The 20187-nt window shown below is 35.9% G+C and overlaps 4 protein-coding genes across 4 annotated transcripts in view; 3 read left to right on the forward strand and 1 right to left on the reverse strand.

Moving 5' to 3' along the window:
- The window catches only part of LOC123315653 (neuropeptide SIFamide receptor-like), a 110744-nt gene that overhangs the window by 78064 nt on the left and 12493 nt on the right, over positions 1-20187 (forward strand). The window lies entirely within an intron of this gene.
- On the forward strand, positions 5152-6077 carry LOC123315654 (A-kinase anchor protein 14-like). Its single transcript, XM_044901449.1, has 2 exons — positions 5152-5555; positions 5707-6077. Exons 1-2 carry the CDS (start codon positions 5547-5549, stop codon positions 6010-6012), a joined length of 315 nt encoding a protein of 104 aa, XP_044757384.1. The 5' UTR covers positions 5152-5546; the 3' UTR covers positions 6013-6077.
- LOC123315658 (larval/pupal cuticle protein H1C-like) lies at positions 7843-9159 on the reverse strand. The gene is made up of 2 exons (XM_044901452.1): positions 9014-9159; positions 7843-8176 (listed from the first exon to the last, which is right to left on the reverse strand). The coding sequence occupies exons 1-2, from the start codon at positions 9017-9019 to the stop codon at positions 7907-7909; spliced, it is 276 nt and encodes a 91-aa protein (XP_044757387.1). The 5' UTR covers positions 9020-9159; the 3' UTR covers positions 7843-7906.
- On the forward strand, positions 13085-14788 carry LOC123315652 (tropomyosin beta chain-like). The gene has a single exon (XM_044901447.1). The coding sequence runs from the start codon at positions 13211-13213 to the stop codon at positions 14645-14647; it is 1437 nt and encodes a 478-aa protein (XP_044757382.1). The 5' UTR covers positions 13085-13210; the 3' UTR covers positions 14648-14788.

The raw sequence follows: 20187 nt of genomic DNA on the forward strand, positions 1-20187 counted from the left end.
GATTTTGAAGATTAGATGGTAAAAAAAAAGGTTCTATGATGTATGCACTTTCAGCTATGGGAAAAGCATATGCAGGGTCTCAAAGATGTAAAAAAAAATTGTCAGGTGTGCATACTCGAGCGTGCCAGATTAAGATACTGTATATGCGCTACGTGTCTCTGATAATGAATTCATGCTTATCTGACAGTTTGCGTGGTGGGACTGGTCGTACGGAAGAGTTGAAAATGGTAAAAAAAAATTTCTAGCGTGTCAGATTTTTCGAAGATATGTTAATTGGACCCGAAGGAAGCTACTTTTCAAGGGACTGACAATTTGGACGTGACGCAAGGTCACAGCGGTCCTTTGAACATTTGAAACAAAATCGTTACTTGTACATACTCTAGCGTGTCAGATTTTCATACAGATGATTAATCTGGGTGTTGTAGACGTGTTGACGCATTAATATGACAATAATCAGGGGGGGTTTTCTTAATCTGACACTTTGAAGATGATAAAAATCCCTTTTTTTCGAATATTTCCCTCCCAGTACCTCTAATCGTTTTTGTATTCATCATGAAAGTTGTAGATAATAAAATTCTACACAACTTTTGTCTGAAGCAATTTTACATACTCTCAACCGTTCTCGAGTTAGAGGGCGATAAGGGCGAGAAGCTTAGCCACACATGCGAAAGAGCAAGGTCAATGTAGAATCCCAGTCTAATCTACAATTTTCAAAATGACAAGGTGTTTCTATGATGACAATTTCGAAATTAGTCACGAAAATTTTAGTATTGTCTGTGACTGAACCTTAGAATGTACTATTTTCCAAGGAGTGAATTTTCGCTTCAGCATGTATCGCTAAACACCTCGCATTAATCGCCATATATCTCAAAAACGTTCGAACGTAGAAAAAATTGCTTTGCACAAAATTTATGAAAATTGTTATGCTCTACAACTTTTATGATGAATGCGAGAAAGATTTGAACCCCAGGGGAGGAGATAATTCAAAAAAACTGATTTTTGTGACCTTTATGCCCAATTTTTATTGTTCCGCCTTGCTAAAACTGTGAGATTATATTTTTTCCGTTATTCTTGAATCATTAGCTTCAAAATAAGAAAAAACGCCACCGCGCTCGAGAATGTAAACGTGACGTTTTTTTTGCAACTTTGGCGCCCTCCCACACATTTTCGACACGCTTAAATTGTCAGATTAAGAGAATAAATACTTTTCAACATGTAATTAACCACATATATCTTAATCTGACAGGCTCGAGTATGTACAATGATCGTTTTTTTTTACTATTCTGACAGGCTGTCCTAGACGATTCCCCCTATATACAGATCTAATTTTTGGTAGAGGTACTCTACAGGGTCCAAGGTATGTATTCTTTTATTAATCTGACACGCTCGAGTAAATCCCGAATTTCCCTCTTCGGCTCCCTAACTATTACATTCTATACAGAAACTGTCGAAAAAGTCTGCAAGAATTCAACACTGAATAGATCCATCGGAATCCAGAGCACCGCTGATTCCCGTATGAAAAACATTTCCAACTGAGAAACTCTGCTCTATCCCATGCAATCAATTTATAAAATCGCCAAACTCCTTCATTTTCCGCTCGCCAAATCTAAAAAATTCCTTCCCCTCACTCTCACATTACTAAGAACCTCGCTTTATCACAGAGGACTTCCTCGAAAAGTTTCCCCATTTATTTCCTTCAGGATGAAATGTTCATTCTGGAATCTCCTTGGAACAGGGCATAACGAAAGTCACAGAGACTGTGAGCTGTCATATGACATGTCCGAGCCAATTTATGGAACAATGCAATTGAGAGCAGGTTCGAAAGATATTAGAGTATCGAGACTGATATATTGCCCGCAATCTTTTTCTTGCCTAGTCTCTGCCTGTCCGCTGCCGTATTACATGAAAGACCCTAAGAGTTATTACCCTCGAATACAATGAGTTGTAACGTAAGAAACACGGTTTATTAGAATTTTATTAGTAAAAGTCTTCCACGATATAATTCAATTTTTATGGGTACTGAAGCGGTTGCTGGTAGGACTGAGCAATAAGACGTTGATGGTTGTTTCCATTTGGTGATAAGGAAATTCATGAAATTACTTTTAGATTTTCTCTGAATACATATGAAGAATCCAAGAATCCAGCTTTTAGATAAATAATGGTCAGACAAACATGAGAAAATCATGGGGTCTAAGATGTAATTTTCTATGGATTTATGGATAGTCATTTTAAGGTTGTAGTATGGAGGGGGTTGTTTATGGAATAGGCGCTTTCTGCATTTCTTGAAAGACTCTATGATCGTCCAGATTTGCATGCGTTACTTCTGGTGTTCTATCCTTAGCACATTAGTACACCCTAGTGTTTCAAAAGTAATTAACCGAATTCAACTATATCATGGTGACGTCCAACCATTTTAGAAATCAAGATATAAACCTAATTATACTCCATTCAGATTTATTTTAGCAGTCGGTTGGCCATGAAATAATTTTCTCAAGCTTTTGTAACTAGAACGAAGTATGGTTGGCACTCATGAAAGGTCGCTAATGTGATAGAGCCGTTGCCACAACTAATATCAATTTTTATTACGAAAATGCCGAAAGTGATTTAAAAAAGAGACAGGGTTTCAGGAAATGCTATTTAGAATTCAGGTCCTCTCATTCAGATAGTTATACCCTGATTTTCTAAAATCCACGATACAAAATAATTCAATGTAAGAGAATTCATATAATGTTTCATCTGAATCTAAACGACTTATATTTCAGCTGAATATTTCCACAATCAGAAAGATGGTGAATGAAGAGGATGACAAAGAATTTCCTTCTATTGGGAGACCCCATTTGGGAATTTTATGTTTGAGTGAATTAATGCGAAAAGTTTTCTACAGCATTTTCGATTAATGTCATCGTAGAATAAATTCCCGAAAATTGATTTTTTTATTTTTCATTTGACTTGTCCTATACATTGTAAATGTCTTAAGGTACCAATAAATAAGTACCAAATTATTATTATTATATCAATGTATTAAAATGAAAAGCCACAAAAACGTGCCAGTTGTCCTGTTAATTGTTTATTCATGTGAAATTTTTGTTCAAAGGTGAAGTTCATCTTAAATTGAAACTTCTTCTAATTCCATTTACTTATATTAATGCTAGATGATTTTTGTTGAAGAATTCAACATTCTTGTAATTATCTGTTAATTCCTTCGGGAGGTACCCATTCCCAACCACTGCATCATATGCATTTCATCTTTGAAATCTACAACTGATGTACCGTATTCAAACTTTAGCCAAAGAAGATATCGAACATTAACTCTCCTCAAGCTAGTGCATATTATGATATTATACTGATCTCTTGCATTTTCCATGTAAATAACTGGATTTGGTATGCCTTCAATCAGTTTGTATAAACTTCAATTATGTTGTCACATATTTTCCGAAGAGATTCGACATTGTGATAAAATACGTAATGACAGAAACTTTTACGTAAAACAGGCAACATAGCGTTGATTTAAAACCCAAAAATGTTTTGACAAGCGTCATAACCCCACATTTTCGTACTATACAGAGTGAAATGTGTCAAATTTCTTTTCTTGTTCAATGATTAGGTATGTAATTTGGAATCACAATTGAAATGAACATTTTCCTGAACTTGGTTTATCCAACCCAAAGACTTCTAGAAGTATACAGAATATTCTAATCGTCATTATCTACCCCTCTAACCTTGCATCACTTTTCCTTCAATGGAAGACTAAAATTGGTAAAGGCGTTCTTTCTTATATAGAAACCTATTAAACTTGATCCAGTTTCTTTCAGTTTAAATAATGATCGGTGGAATACGAGAAGTATTTATCAGATACTTACCTCACGATGATTCCGAGTCGATAACCTCAACCTTGTCTGCAATTCTGATATATTTATCGTGAATTGCTCGTCGAAATGCTGCGAATGCGAGCAAAAATCAATCAGTTTTACGATTGGAAAGTCTCATATCTGTTACCTTTTTCATCACCTTCGTTCTATTTAGGATCTGTAAACCTGAACTAAATATACCGATATTTTTCTTTTACCAGCAGCCTTCAGATTTCAATATATCGAATCCACAAATGGTGCGAGATATTCAATAGATGAATAATTGCATGATGAAAAATAATTGGAATGGAAGAGGCTATGGAATTCTAGGATTCAAACTAAGAAAATGTTTTCGCTCTTTACAGCTGACTAGCAAAATTCTCTCATCTTTCTTATTCTGTTCAGAAAAAACATTACGCAAACTCCCGAACAGAATTGAAGAAACGATAAGTTTGTTTTATATTGGTAATATTCTTATACCTACTAATCGACAGATAATATCATTCAATATGAAACAAGTTAAATTTTCAATAGTTTATTTATCTATGCTTTTGTTCGCCAATCCATATCAGCTTTAAAATTATTCTGTGTTTATTTCATTCATCGAATTCATTCTGGAATTTGGAATAAATTTGAATCAATGAAGAAAGAATTCATTCAATATGAAAGCTATTTTAGGTGAGAATATATTGATTATGAGACAGAAGGTATTTTACGGAATATTTTCAATCGCTGGTATAAACGTAGAAGAATACTGTAGATCATACGACTGGAAATTAATACTTCAATCAAGTTAAACTCCATAATTTTTCTGAAGGAATAGCACCAAATAGCGAATTTAGTACTCTGCTTATAACAACTTTTAAATTTGGCTACTTCAAACAAAACGAATGATCTACCGTGAACTTTTCCTAAGTTCATTTTCCATAATTTCAATTCTGATCGATCCATTCCTAATGTTGTCCGAACTCTTTCGAGACAGTTTAAGAAGTGTAAATGACTATGCAAAACACATCCTCATCTTATGCATGAAGAAAATTTGAATTTCAAATTCGGGATATACTGCATCTGATGCATCAAAATATTCTTCACACATCGTACATTCTTTCATCGGTTAAAAATTTCCCATAACGAATCGATGATGAAATGTTCAACAATAAGATTTCCACTCCCTGGAAAATTTTCATTCTTGATTATCGTTATGATATCCTTGTCTCATTATTAATTCCGCATTGAATTTCGCGATATGAATTTACCTTGATGAATGAGGAAACTGTTCGAACTTTACAATGAAAAACTTCGAAAAAAATACCCAGTGCAAGATCTCGTATTGAAAAAATGCTGATATCACCGGTAACAAATCCACTGGCAAATAAATACTTCCTTCCGTGCGAGTAAATATCACGTCTACCTTCAAATAAACTGCAGGAGACTCGGGAGATAAATGTACGTACGCAAATTAACTTCTTGCGTGAGTTCAAGCCCACAACTGACAATGTACCAATTCAAATCGGGTCTGAATAAATCACTCGGAGATCAAGAGTTTGTCAAGGTCCCGTCCTTGAAAGAATGAAGTTGAGATCGCAAGAAGTGGGATAATTCTCGAATATATATACGCCGAGGATTTCGGGTAGAATCAACCACAATCACCATCGTTTTCGTCCGATTCAAATCAACAACCCAAACTCCAAAACCAAAATGATGAAAGTGAGTAGAATTATTCATTCCAATCGTTTAAAGTTTTTGTTATATCCTTTAGTCAGAAATTCATCGTTTCATACATTTTCTTTTATAATAAGAAATAGTTTTCTTAGTAATTCTCTTGTGATTAATATTTATATGATTGTCTGAATTTCAGTTCGCCGTAGTTGCCCTTATTGCCTGCGTTGCCTTCGCCAATGCCGGAGTGATCACTCCACTTGTTTCCACCCAGACCCACACGGTGTCCAGCCATGGATCAGTGCAGTCTCACCCAACTCCTGTGGTTCACGCTGTCCCAGTTGTCAAAGCTGTCCCAGTTGTTCACGCCACCCCAGTTGTTCACGCTACCCCAGTTGTCCATGCCGCTCCAGTTGTCCCCGTAGTCCACGCAGCTCCACTCGTTCCAGTCGTCAAAACCGCCACCGTTGTCCACCATACCCCAGTCATTGCCGTCCATCATTAAAATGAAATATTTGCTGTGATTTTAGAATAAGTCTGATGGATCTTCATTATGTTTGAAGCTTTAAATATAAGGGAAATAACTTAATTTTTTTCACTTCTTCACCACATAACCGAAAGGCTTCTGAAATGAACAAAATCAGGGAAAGTTAGTCTATTAAGTCAGGAGATTTGCCTAGTAGGTAGACCAGCCTAGTTGGTAGATTCGCCTAGTTGGTAGATTCGCCTAGTTGGTAAATTTGCCTAGTTGGTAAATTTGCCTAGTTGGTAGATTCGCCTAGTAGGTATATTCGTTTGATAGGTAGATTCGCATACCTTGCACGTATAGTCCATTCAAGAATTATTGCCATCTCGGTTGGGTATGGAAATCGAATTTCATTTGATAATAACCCATAAGTTGGTATTTTGTGTAGCGGAATTCAGGTTGGTATTGTGATTAAAACAGTGATCTATATAGACCTATTATATGTGAATCTATGCACTGACCGACGATAATTTGAATTTGGTACTGCTGTTTATGTTCATTATTTAATCGTACAAAGTAGGAACATAATTGTATCAATCTTGAATACTGATTATTTGCTCTGAATTTGAATTTTTCTTCTTGTGAAATGCTTTTCTTGGTTATATTTATGTATTTTTTGTGACCTACTGGAATGTCAATCATTCTTGAATGGACTATAGGTACAACCTTATTCTTACTTTGTAAGAAAGAGACTTAGATAACCTGATACCAGATACCGAAATAGTTTTCCTCACAGACTCTATACAGGGTATTTACTGAATATGCGGCAAAAATGCAGAAGGTGATTTCTTCTGCGGAAAAATTACTAATTCGTGAAAAAACATGGGATCAAATATGCAGCTCTTCTGAGATATAGGGTGTCAAAAATAGCAACTTTTCCCACGATGTCATTGATAAAATTGAAAGGCAAAATATATTTTGTTGGAATTTTACATTTGCCTGCCTTTCATTCTTCTAGAGAAAAAAATAGAGTTTTCCGTCTATTGATTGTTTCAGTGATATTACTGATGATTTTCGTGGTTACAACCCCTTGAAATCATAATTGTTTCTCTCACATTTGCAAATTTGAAAGTGAAAACTTCATTCTCTGAAATTTTGGAGTAGTATTTGTAGTCTTGGTCTAATGGTCCCTCCAAACCGAACCATCTTAAAGAAAAATCAGAAAACACAGACGTATTTTCAATCATTTTTGTAATATTTTGGTAGTCGTAGTGTGTTGAGTATTCAACACAGTACCACTCAACACAATACTCAATGGTAGTAGGCTACAAAGAGTAGGTAGGTGACACTAATTTTTGTTCAAAACAATGAAATATTATTAACATATCGAAAATACAACGCATATCTCTTGCCTCTTGAATTTTTTCATCGAAAACGTGAGAAAAAGCTTCAATTTCTGCCACACCATATATTATAAAGGATACACATAATTTTTGTTAATGATAATATGGTATTTCAATATCGTCGTTCTTTGTAATCATCAATTAGCAATATCTCTGCTTGAGAACTGGTGTATTATTAAGAGAAAAAAGAATTTCGAAACGTTGACTTTTCAAGAAACGTTTTGTTCCTTCTATTCTGACAATCCACCATTCCTCAAGTCAAGATATTGTTAATAATTATCCCTCAGAAACGGGTAACACTTAAGGAGTGACATAGCTCTTCCTGCATTATGACAGTTCGCGTTAGGTTATGTTGATTCTGAAAAAACAATTGAAAAAATATCATCTTCTCGAAAACTACTGGATATAATCGATAAAAACACTTCCGAAGGAAAAGTAATAGAGGTTCAATTTTTCAAAGAAAATAAACCATTAATAAAACTAAATTTATTCAATAATATTATATACATCAAAATCGGCCCAATAATTCATCAGTGGAGGAGTACTGGAGTGTGAACAACATGTGCAGTCTTCACAATTGGTACGACTGGAGCAGTATGTACAACAGTTTTCACAACAGGCACTACAGGTGCGGCATGTACGACAGGAACAGTTTTCACAACTGGAACTGCGTGGACAATTGGAGATGGATGGGTTTGAACTGATCCATGGTGGGACACAGAGTGGGTTGCTACCAAGGGGGTGGCAATAAGACCGGCGTTAGCGTAAGCTACGCAAGCAACGAGGACAACAACTGCGAACTGAAAAAAAACATTACTGTAATATTCTACGATTTCCTATAAAAATATAATTTTCGTTCAGAGGTGCAATATCAACTATTCTTTATAATCCCTTCCAGAACAGAATTAGTTGTAGCCAGAATTTTAAAAAGAATTAATGGATAAATTTTGAATTTTTCAACTGAATCACGAGTGTAAATAAGGTAGTTGTGTCTTTTATCTTGTTGATTTAGCGGACATTTACTGACATAAGCTATCACACAGAGATGTATCGAAGTCTATCGAAAAAGGTCTATTGGTTTCGCAAAAATATTCAATCACAAACAGGCTCGTGGCTCGTAACAGCCTACTGTTTGAATTTCATAAAAGTATAAGCTAGAAGGGATATATATAAAGTTAGTATGAAATAGTTTTTTTCTGGGTTTAGATCCCTATAAATTCTGAACTTGGAGAGTTCAAATATTTGAACCTCAATTGCTCCAATAGAGATATCTGATAATGAAAAAAGAACGCAATGGAAACTTCAAATTGAAGGAGTAATCACATGGGATTTTCCCCTCAATAATAATCCTAATTTTCCCTATTAAATTACAAACGTGACAGTTCTCACTTAAGAGAACAACATAAAGAAATTGAAAAATTGAAAAAGTTTTATATCCTTCCATCAAGTTCTTGTATAGAAATTCAATTTAAATGCATATTGTTTTCATAAAGTATCATGAGATGAACATGAAATTTCCAAGAGGAATAAACGAGAATAATCTTTCAGTATTGAATGAAGCTACTTCTAGTAAGAGCTATAAATTTTCGAAAAATAAAAAGTACGAAAAAGTAAGGGTACAACCAAAAAGCACTTACTTTCATTTTGAATGTTTGTTTGTAGTAACCTGAGTGATTAACTATGAGATCAACAGGCTCCCTGGATTCATTTATACTTGATCACATTGCATCCCACCATTTTCCCTTTACCTCTCAGAAACGCACCTCAATGTCCATCACCTTGGTGATGTTGTACCAGTACAAAATGATAAATTCAAATTAACGCAACATCGTGAGATTAATTATTATAGTATTCCCATATAGAGATGTTTACAATTTAGATAAAGGCTGTCTAAGAACTCTACAGTGTTATTGAATTGATGAGAATCATTGGAATGAAATATCTGGTACAAATCTAGGTTTGTCACTTGTTTACCGTTATAAAGTGACCTGATTAATTGCCGACTCTTTTAATGGGCCATAAACATTGGTCCAGTAGCAATTGTCTGCAATTTTTTTGGTATTATTCCATCGACTCGTCAATAAATCTTGCAAGACCAGTACTACTTCTTTACGAATCCATTTCTATTTGGAATTGGAGGTTCTAGGTAGAAAAGGCTTCATTCAATACCCTTCAATAACTAGGACCGGATTCTGCTTGGCAGAACTCTTCATCGAAAAAGTATTAGAATTATGTCTGATAATACGAGTGATTATCCACTTTTCATGGAAAATTTTCAGGGGTATGGGAAGTGTGATAGGCATAAGGTGATTACTTAAGATGCGATAAAAACGCAGAAGGTGATACCCTGCCTGAAAACTTTAATATTTGATAAAAGAACATGTGGTCCAATATGCATCCTTCCTGATGAATGTTTTGTCAAAAATTGGAACCTTTCTCAAGTTTTCATTGTTAAACTGAAGGGCAAGAGATATTTTGTTAAAATTTTCATTTTTTTTTTAAATAACTAATTCCCCTACCTATTGTTTCAGTACCTGGAATTTCAAGGCCTATCACTCTTTAAAATCTACATAACTTCTAACAAGATGCGAATTTGCAGCTGAAAGTCTTATTTTCCTAAACTCCTTAATGTTTGTCACTGTTTGTTATCTAAAACCAACTGTTTCCAAAAAAATCTTATTTTCAAACATGTTTCTTCGTGAAATATTAATGTTTTTTGAATTTTTGCCAAATCTGTATTAAACATCCTGTAAAAGTCTACGTTGAGCTTGAAATAAACAATAATATGATATTCCTGTGAAATGACTGAGAACAAATAACGAATGCTTCAATTGTGTCTTGAAAGGTACCTCAAATCTCAAAACTTCGTCTCTTCTTTATATGGCACGAAAGAAATCATTTAAATATTATCGAGTTGAATTTGGAATTTTGTGAGATTGAACCACATTCAATTTTCTCCCAAAAGTTGTACTCCCATAAATCGATATCCTTCTCTTCAAAATTCCCCGAAAATAAAAGTGAACGAAACAAGTTTCCTCAATATTTATGATGTGAAAATGAAATCTTGTTCATTATCGAATGCAAAAGATGCTGAATCACCGGCTAATAATTCATTTGTACGAATTCCTTTTGAAATACAACCACAAATCCAGTACTGAACTTGTTCTTGGTGCATTCAGCAGGTGGAGTCAGCTTTTGCATAGTTCAACACAAAACATATAATTATATCTTCGAAAAACTCGCATTTGGAAGAAGTTGAGGAACTATACGGGCCAAGGATCGTCGTCAATTAAGAATAAATCGTGTTCGCTATTGAATTCAGCTGGATTGATGTTATCTTTAACTCGATTCAAAAGTAACTCCATCATCGTGACAGAAGATTCGTCATTTTCTCGAGGAGACCTTGACATATTGACCCTACAATTCGGGGTTAGGCAATAGATTTGTTTTTATGCATAGACTGAAATCTTCGATAAGCTTATTATGATGAATTACCTACTTCAGCATTATCGATATTTGGCGAAGACGGGTAGGAATGTTCAGATATTATTGTATTCGTTACTTATGAAATTATGTGCGCTTTCAATAATAAAATTCAGTCTCATATTCTATTTCTCATTTAACCTGTGGAAAATCTTCCTTTCTTCAACTCGATTGTTTTGACAACAGAATTACCATATTCTACTTGATATTGGCTTTTCTGTTAAGAGAAATGAACAGAAATGTTTCAGAGGCTATTGTGAATAGAAGTCTAATATTTTTGGCATATAAAATGAGCAGGAGAAATTGCATCTTGTAATATGCTCAACAGACGCTTTAAAACCACGCGCGAAGTTCTTGAAAGAGGGTCATACAATTTTGTCGATACAAAGGTGTATACAGGAATGTCCCTTGCTAAGATAACACCTTATTCGTTTTGATTGTACACTGTGCAAAAAAATTAACGCACATTATGGAAATCTCAAATTTATTCTACAATTGAAGGTGTTAATTAATAATTATTTTTATCAGAATTATGCATGCATTTCAACGGTTTTCTTCAATACAGATGTTTTTCCCAGCAGGAATAAAAAAAGATGATATTATCAGATTTTGAATGTATTGGCTCCATTCTAAAATCAGTTGTTCTCGATCAATTCTAGTGATCAATAGTTTTTCTTGCGTTTGATTTTCTACACTCGATCGCTATGCAACGCGAAACACGCAATTTGACCCAAGAGGAACACAACATACACAAAAATTGCAGAAAGGTTTGGAGTTTCCCATACAAGTGTGTCCAGAATGTTGCAGCGATTCAGGGAGAAAGGTATGAATGTCAGACAATAAGAAATCGCCTCAGAGAATATGATTTAAAGCCTCGTGTCGCGGCAAGAGGCCCAGCTCTTACCCCCAGCCCATCGAAGGGCGCGTTTGGATTTTGCGAGAGAGCATATCCATTGGGAAGAGGCCGATTGGGAAAGAGTTCTCTTCACAGATGAGTCTAGATTCTGCCTCTACCATTGTGATCGACGTTCCCTTGTATACAGACGTCCACATGAAAGATATGCTCAGTGCAATTTCCTGAATACTACTGGTTTCGGGGGAAGATCGATTATGGTATGGGGTGGAATATCTTTGACTGCTCGCACAGACCTAGTGTCTGTATATAAGTAGAAGTATAGTATATAAGGAACATTCTTGAAGAGCATGTAGTGCCATTTGCCCCATACATTGGTGAAAATTTCATTTTTATGGACGATAATGCCAGACCCCATCGTGCGCGCATCGTTCAGGAGTACCTTGAAGAGGTTGAAGTCTCTCGAATGGAATGGCCAGCAAGAAGTCCAGATCTCAATTCGATTGAGCAGGTTTGGGACAACCTCAAGGCTGAGAAGTTCAGAAAATCATCCAGCTACTCTTAATGACTTAGGAATCCAACTCGGAGAAATCTGGGAAGGATTAGATCAAAACATTTTAAGATCACTCATTTTGAGTATGAACCGTCGTTGCCGAGCTGTAATTAACGCAAGGGGTGGAAATACCAAGTATTAAATCACTTATCAGCATTTCAGTATTTTGAAAATTGTTCATTTCTCTTCTTTCACATAAGATTCGGTGAAATCCTGAATTTTTCCTCCATTTAATGTGTCTTGTTTCGTTCAAAACCTTCCCGAGAGAATATAAAAAATAAGTTATAAAGTCAATGTTGAGTTAACTCTCATTAAAATGGAGATTTTCAGAATGTGCGTTAATTTTTTGCGCAGTGTAGAACTCCCAAAAACGGTTTCGTTAAGGATATGTGATAATTGAAATGGAGAAAGCGTGGTGAGAACTATAAATCACAAGTCTCTTTGAGTAACCTAGAACCAGTTTCATAATTAATTTTGAAGTATCTTCAATTTTAATGCTTTTTTTCTAGTGAAATCGAAACAAAATTTAAAATTACCTTATGAAACTGGCTGTGAGTTAGTTATTGTGACTTGCAATAGTTCTTCAAAAACTTTATTTATCTCAATATTCAACGAGACTTTCAGAGGAAACAATAAATGATAATTTCTCTTAATGCAATATACATAAATATATCAACTATCCGAAATTCTATCAGTCACGATTATGACTGATTTTGTTCTTTAATCTTTAAGTTTCATGCTTTTTCTAAAAAAAATAAGATAAATGTGCAATTTTAGTCGAATTGCTAAAATTTTGAATCGATCTTGCTGTGACGAAATCTCAGAATTCTCTTGACATCTGCCAAAATGTAACCCTTTTTCCAATATTATTTCAGCTTCGATCTGATGGCAGTTATTTCCAAAAAGAACTATAATAGTGTATAAAAGTAAAGAACCAAAACTAAAATGGCTTACTGTATTTCAAATTCGCCACAAGGCAATACATCTGAAATGGAGAAACAACTCGTGGAAATGGAGATGAATATACAACACCTGGAACAAAAAATTCGTATAATCCAAAAAGAACGGGAAAATCTCGAAGAATACAGACGGATGATATGTTTACCTTCTACATGTAGCGGCCCATGTTCTGTACCCCCATGCCCATCTGGACCACCATGTCTTACCCCGACAACTCCTGGTAGGGGAGGAGCAGCAACAGATCAACAAGTCAGGGAACTAAGAGAACAATATAATAGACTTCAAGACGACTTCAAATCTAAATTGGTCGAGGTTGCTAATTTGAGAGCTGAAAATGATAAACTCAAGATTGGCTCCAAAGAAGCGGATGACTTCAAACGAATAGCCGAGGAAAAAATGAAAGAATGCGATAAATTGATGAAAAGTCTGAAATCGGAGAATAACAAGTTTCTTGGCTCGAAAGAACAGCTGAAGGAGCAAGAACAACAACTGGCAGTCGCCAAACAAAGGTTCAGGGAAGCTCAAGACGAACTTGAAGAATTAAGGTCTTTAATCCAAGATCAAAAACAACAGCTTGAAGATTACAGAAACAAATACTTAGAAGCTCAGCAAGAAGTGGAAGAACAACGACGACAAATCGATTTGATGGAAATAGAGAACAACAGAGTGAACGAACAAGTGAATCTTGAAATCCAAAGGGTTAAAAATCAGTTTCAGGAGAAACTGCAAGAACTAATTCCCCTACCTGACATCCTCAAACAGACTCAGCTCAAACTCCAAGACGCTCAACAAATGCACCTCCTGGCTGAAAGAAACAATGAGGCTTTGACCCGAGAATTGCAGGTATATCGTGATAAGGCAACAGCCTTAGCTAATGAGATGGAGGCAGTCAGAAGCGATCAACAGATGGGTGCTGACGAAAAGACAAACCTAAGCAAGAGAATCGACGATTTGGAAAAACGATGCGGTGAGCTTTTAGACGAAAATATAAGGCTTCAAACGGAACTTTCAAGGGCTGAAGATCAGAGTGACAAATATCAAAGCCAATCAGAAGCTCAACTTCACGAAATAGCCCAATTGATGGCTCAGACAGAAAATGTCAGAGAAGAATCAGCCAGACAAGTGGCGAGAATAAAAGATAGGTGTGAAACTGTGAGAAGGTCGATGCAAACTCAAATCTCCGACTTGGAGAGACAAGTGGCACAGAGTAGAGCGTTGGCTAGATCTGCTGAAAAGGATAGGGATGATATAAGACAAAAAATGCAGGCTCAAATCAACAACCTAAACGATAATTTCGAGCAAGCACAGATACGAATTAGGAGTCTTCAGGAACATGTTAATTACTTGAAACATTCATATTCATCAGTCTTTCCAGGTAATGCAGGTGCTTTATCTGATGATGGCGCTATATGCAATTGTTAGAGCTGCCGGATTTGAATTCGTTGCCTTGACCTCAATATGAATCTATACTCCAAAATTCATTGTGTTGTTCTATAGTAAGTCTTCTGTAGCTTTATGTAATCAGGAAATATTCATATATTTGCAATATACTTTTATGTGGTATCCCCTATTTATTGTTACCCTTCTATTAATGGACATACCGTATTTCTTGTCAATAAAATCTTCTGAAACTTATGTCTGTGAGAAAACCTGATTTATGGTGATGACATAGTAATAGCAAACCTGTTATGAAAGTTTGGAACATTTTCGAATTTGGATCATCCCCTGATTTTCCAATTCATATAACCAAGCAGAGACAAGTTTTCTATTTAATCAAAAATATTAATGTATAGATTCATATCTGACAAGAAGCTGCCCTTTACTTCAATTTGGTCCCCTTGATAGACTTCCTGTCCCTGGCTTACTTCACAAATGTGAATAGAAAGGTATAAAGACCGCAATCCCTTGCTACATATTTGGGGATTTCGAAGTCCGAGTAGTTCGAATGCAACTAAGCTGGTCACTATCGACAGCTGGGCGTTAAGTCAACCTGGACTGGTCTGCAATATTATGTCGAATATTACTTCTTCCCAGCCAATCTATGAAGGATACAAACAATAGTTAAGACCTTAGGATATCTGGGTCAGGGCTTCGATGTTGAGATGTATAGGTACATGGAAATACAAACACAATGATCGAACCTCATCAGCGATACGCACCTAGCTTTAGAACTACAATAGTTACATATCGATTATAGATTAAAAATGAATTAACTGAATGAAGCATTCAAGCCAAGGATATTATATTATAGTAATAGAATAAAAAGTCCACTCTCTAACTGTATTTTTCGGGCAGGGGTACTGCAAAGTTATCATCTGATAAATATCGAGAATGAAAACAGGACAACTATTGAATTGAAATCTTTTCAAGCTAAGAATGGTTTCATTGCATATAATAGTTCGTATTCATGATTAAGTGGATATTTGAGAGCAACTTTTTGCTCGTGAATCAATAATGCTCGTAAATCATATAATGCTGTAAATATCATATGCAGAAGCGTAAGTTTACACACACACAAAATATGGTCCTCAATGTCATAAACTCATTTCTTGTAGGTGTATTTTTGTTTGGTCTCTATCTGTGTGATGAGTTATTACCACTTATCTGGGAGTATTATGGACTCTCAATATGTAGTATCAATTGTGGATTGTTGGACTTTCGAACATGAGTATCGCAGATTCTGCCTGTTCAAGGATGAGTCCATATTTCGTCTGTATGTGAAGATTTGAAGTAGGAATTAAATAACAGAATTTTCAATGGTATGAGTAACTTAACCACTACAAGTGTTTCGCTTTCACGATAGAGAGTGGATGAATACGAAGACTTGGACTGAGATTGGGTACATAGCCTCATGTTTTTTTACCTGAGACTTTAGAAATCACAATATCTATTAAAGCTGCTATACTGCTAGTTCTGGATGCAGGAATGTTCATTCTGTATCTCTGTATGATTATTTTAGCTTCGTTACTAAGTGAAAGTACTTTAGTACTGTACTAAAGTAGGAATGTTTGTTACTGTATGCTGAGTTTTGCATTAATTAGGCAGTTAAGTTGGAAGTTGTTCACTTTCATGTTGAAAAAAGACAGCAAAGCTTTGATTTCCCCCTAGAGACATATTCAACCCATCAATTGTCCCAAGTAAAGCCATGTAAACTCAAAATCTCTGCCTCACCTTCATCATTACAAAACATCGAACTTTCAGACAACATACATTAACCAAATTATCACAAATGATCCCAAGTTTGGCAATTAATTGATACCGTTGTTGTCTCTCGAACACGTTGAGGTAAAATGGACTCATTTATCCGAGTAAACGGTCTGATGTGATTGCCTATTAATCAAAGTGTAGTACTGTGGAATAGCATGAATCCTTCTTCGGTAATGTCCGAGTTTCTTTGGTCAGCTACAAACTTTTCTGTTGTCGGGAAGATGATTAATGAAGGAGTTCGATCATTTCTATCGCTGGGATGATATGAATTGATTCATCAACGGCTCCTGAATGAAACAGCAGCTTTTTCAGCTTGTTGACCTAATGGATGAAAAGTTATTTTGGGGAAGTCTTCAATCTTTCTGGTCGTGGAGTTGAGGAATGGCGCTCACATTTGATAACTTTAAATGACCCAATGGCTCATTTCTGATAATGGTTGAATTATTTAGGTTAATTCTCTTAAAGAATGTTGATCAATAGGCGGGCACAGGGAACAGCTGACTTATGACGTCTAGTACTAGAAGGTTAGTAATGTTCGGTGATGAAGTATGTTGAAAAGGTTGCTAGGTCTAAACTCTACTGCTAATAATAAGTTTTTCTATGTTTTGGGTGTTCAGATCCTCATTCAGTCGAGCAAATTAGATCAGATCCATGATGAAGACGATCTCAAGTAGATACATAGATCTAAATTATAAGGAGGTTTTGAGATACAACACTAATTTAACTAGTAAACACACTGCACTGCAATATGTCATCTAAATTCTGAAATTGTGCTACAAAAATATCATGGTCTTCTAGGTGGGCCAAGCAAAAAGATTGGACACGTATTTAAATAAACTGCTCCACATGAGTTAGGGATATTGACTTTAATTGCAAAAAAATATAGTTAAAATGAGATTTTTGTGATGAAAATTCATATTAATATGATTTCAAGTTGCAAATTAATTTTAGCATGTAGGTCTGCAGCGTATACAGGGTGGTTATGAAAAATCGAGTAAAATAACAAAATTTGATGCCCAGAGAATTCAAGCATTTTAAGACTATCAATACAATTTATGGCCACCACGGGCATCAAAAAAAGCTTGACATCTTCTTTGTATACTACACACGAGGTTGTTGAACATTTCTTGAGGAATTTGGTTCCATAAACGAGGCAGAAGCTCTCTCAGATCATTTAAGGATTCTGTGGTAGGTTGATGATTATCTAATCTTCTTTGGAGCATATCCTATGCATGATCTATGCAATTCAAATCTGGTGAGTGCGGAGGTATTGGTAAATGTGGAATACCAAGCTCCTCGCGCGCATTCTCAACTATGGCTGCACGGTGTGGTCTAGCGCTATCGTCTAGAAATAGAAAAATTTCACCAATAGCAGCGTGAAAATTTGGCACAACATTGTCAATGACATGCTTCCTATAGTGGCGGTCATATTCCCAGGACAAATGTGTAGATCTGTGCGCCCGTTGAAACATATCCCGGCCCATACCATAACACTACCCCCCGGAATGGATGGACTTCTTGGACATAGCGACGATTACGGGGTATGCGTGGGATTGTCCATATCTCTATTCTTCGAGAATCTGAAAATCGTCCATATCTGGACTCATCAGTGAAAAGGACACTACGCCATTGATCGTTCCAATTGATATGTTGCCTTGCCCATTTCAGTCTTTGACGCTTATGGTCACGTGTTAATGGAACTCCTCTTAATGGACGTCCAGAACTTAGATTCACCTCTCTCAAACGTCGTCTGATGGTTTCGATGGAAACTTGGACCCCATCTGCATTTTAAAGTGTATTCCGTAGCATTCTACACGTAGATGTAGGGTTTCTTCCAGCCGAAACGGTGATGAAACGATCCTGAGCAGGTGTTGTTTTTCGTCACCCACCAACACGGGTGGGTGCTTGAACCTATTCCAAAGTCGAGATATCACACTTTGGCTGACTTGGAGCCTTTCCGCTACAACAACCTGAGTTAGGCCACCCTGTAGCCTTCCGATAGCCCTATTAGCCTCAGCGTTTGTTAATTTACGTCTTGGCATTTTCAGAAAACTCGTTTCAAATCGAAGCCGTTGATAAACTGACTTCATTTCAAAATAAGAACATTCATGAAGCATATGCAAAGAGCAAAACTTCAGAAAAAAGGCGACCAGATTGACGAAATGTCTCATACTGATTTTTATTGGATCGATTCAAGTTGTTATTGAGTGTTAAATGATTTTACAGCGATTTTCTCGAAGATTACATACTTTTAAAAACGATTGAATACGATATCCCTAACTCTTGTGAAGCAGTATATTTTCCCATTTTTGTTATTCGCGCAATTGATCAATGACTATATTTGATTTGACTCTATTCTTGTCTTCTTCGAGAAGGCTTGAAAGAAAATCCTCTGCTTCTTGGCATTGTGGTATCCATGTCACTAAACATTCTCCTCGTCAGCAACGTAGATAAATTGTGAAAATACTCGCGCTCTGTTAAGACTGGCAGAATAAAGCCGGGTCCAGACTATGTAACAAAACAGGTTATAAAGCAAAGTTATAAAACTTGTTAGAGAAATTCAATTCAAAAAGTTATATAACACAATGTTATACAACATTTTTCTTGCTATATAGCAAACTTTATGTTATCCGTTGGGTGTCGGTAAAGATCAAAGAAAGTAATATAACTTTGTTATAAAACACGCCGCAACTTGTCCACACTAGTGTTATTAAACATTTACTGCAGCGCCAATCTTTCTTTTACTGGTATTGCATCTCGAAATGTCGTGTCTTTTTTGTCTATTTTATGGCCGATTTGATTTATTAGGTATTCGAAATCAGAACTTATCATCCTTAGGAAATTTTTAAAACTACCATCACATTTAATGTCCCCTGTCAATGGGTCTATGTCATCCATTGCTAGATCCTTCAAAAGAGTTGTTCCACTATAATGTTCCCCTAGCTCTCAACGATGAGATTTCACTCGTCTACATAAAATTACACAAGCTGCTGCCAAAATGACATCCTCTACGTTTGAGGACATTTTCAATGTCCTACAGATGTCACTACTTCCAGTTGAGCACTTTTGTTTAGTTTTATTTTGTTACATAGTCCGGATGTCTCTGCTATTTTATAACAAGTTATATAACAAAGTTGTATAACACATTTGTTGTATAACTTTGTTAATAAAATGTTTTGTTACATAGTCTGGACCCGGCTTAAGAATGCCGACCTTTCCAATCCTCGAAGGGCTCATCAAATATTTTCCAGCCGATTGAGGGGCAATTTCCGAGCCTAGTTTTCTCATCAGGATACCGAACACCCATCTTAATTGTGTTCGCGGCTTTACGTGAAATATAATTTGTGCTCAACGCTGGCTGTCTGAAAAGAGCTTTAAGCCGCTTCGAACCGCCCAGAATTGATTCAGTATGGAAATATCTTCGAGCAGTTATTTGCATGGAAAATACCTGGCTCCTGGGAACAAAGAGATAACTGAAAGTGGGCATCAATATTCAATTCCTCGGCTCTGTTCTGTTTTTCCGCTTTTTTCATGTTGGGAAGGCTCGGTGTACTACTATCTCTCGGATTTGTCAATGTTAATATTCATTGCAGCTTATTCGAGAGCAAAAACATATCTAGACATATACCTACTAACAAAGTGAGTAAAAACACAAAATTCGTATCTTCGATATTCACTATTCCGTAGAAAAATGCTCCAACAGGCAAATTAATGAGTTTGTCAAGCTCTATCTACGTGATTTGCAAGGTACGAGA

The sequence above is a fragment of the Coccinella septempunctata genome, chromosome 6 (assembly GCF_907165205.1).
Source record: "Coccinella septempunctata chromosome 6, icCocSept1.1, whole genome shotgun sequence".
NCBI lineage: Eukaryota > Metazoa > Arthropoda > Insecta > Coleoptera > Coccinellidae > Coccinella > Coccinella septempunctata.

What these genes read in the sequence shown, in the direction of transcription:
- LOC123315652 (XM_044901447.1), top strand. Translation starts at nt 13,211, where the DNA reads ATGGCTTACTGTATTTCAAATTCGCCACAAGGCAATACATCTGAAATG.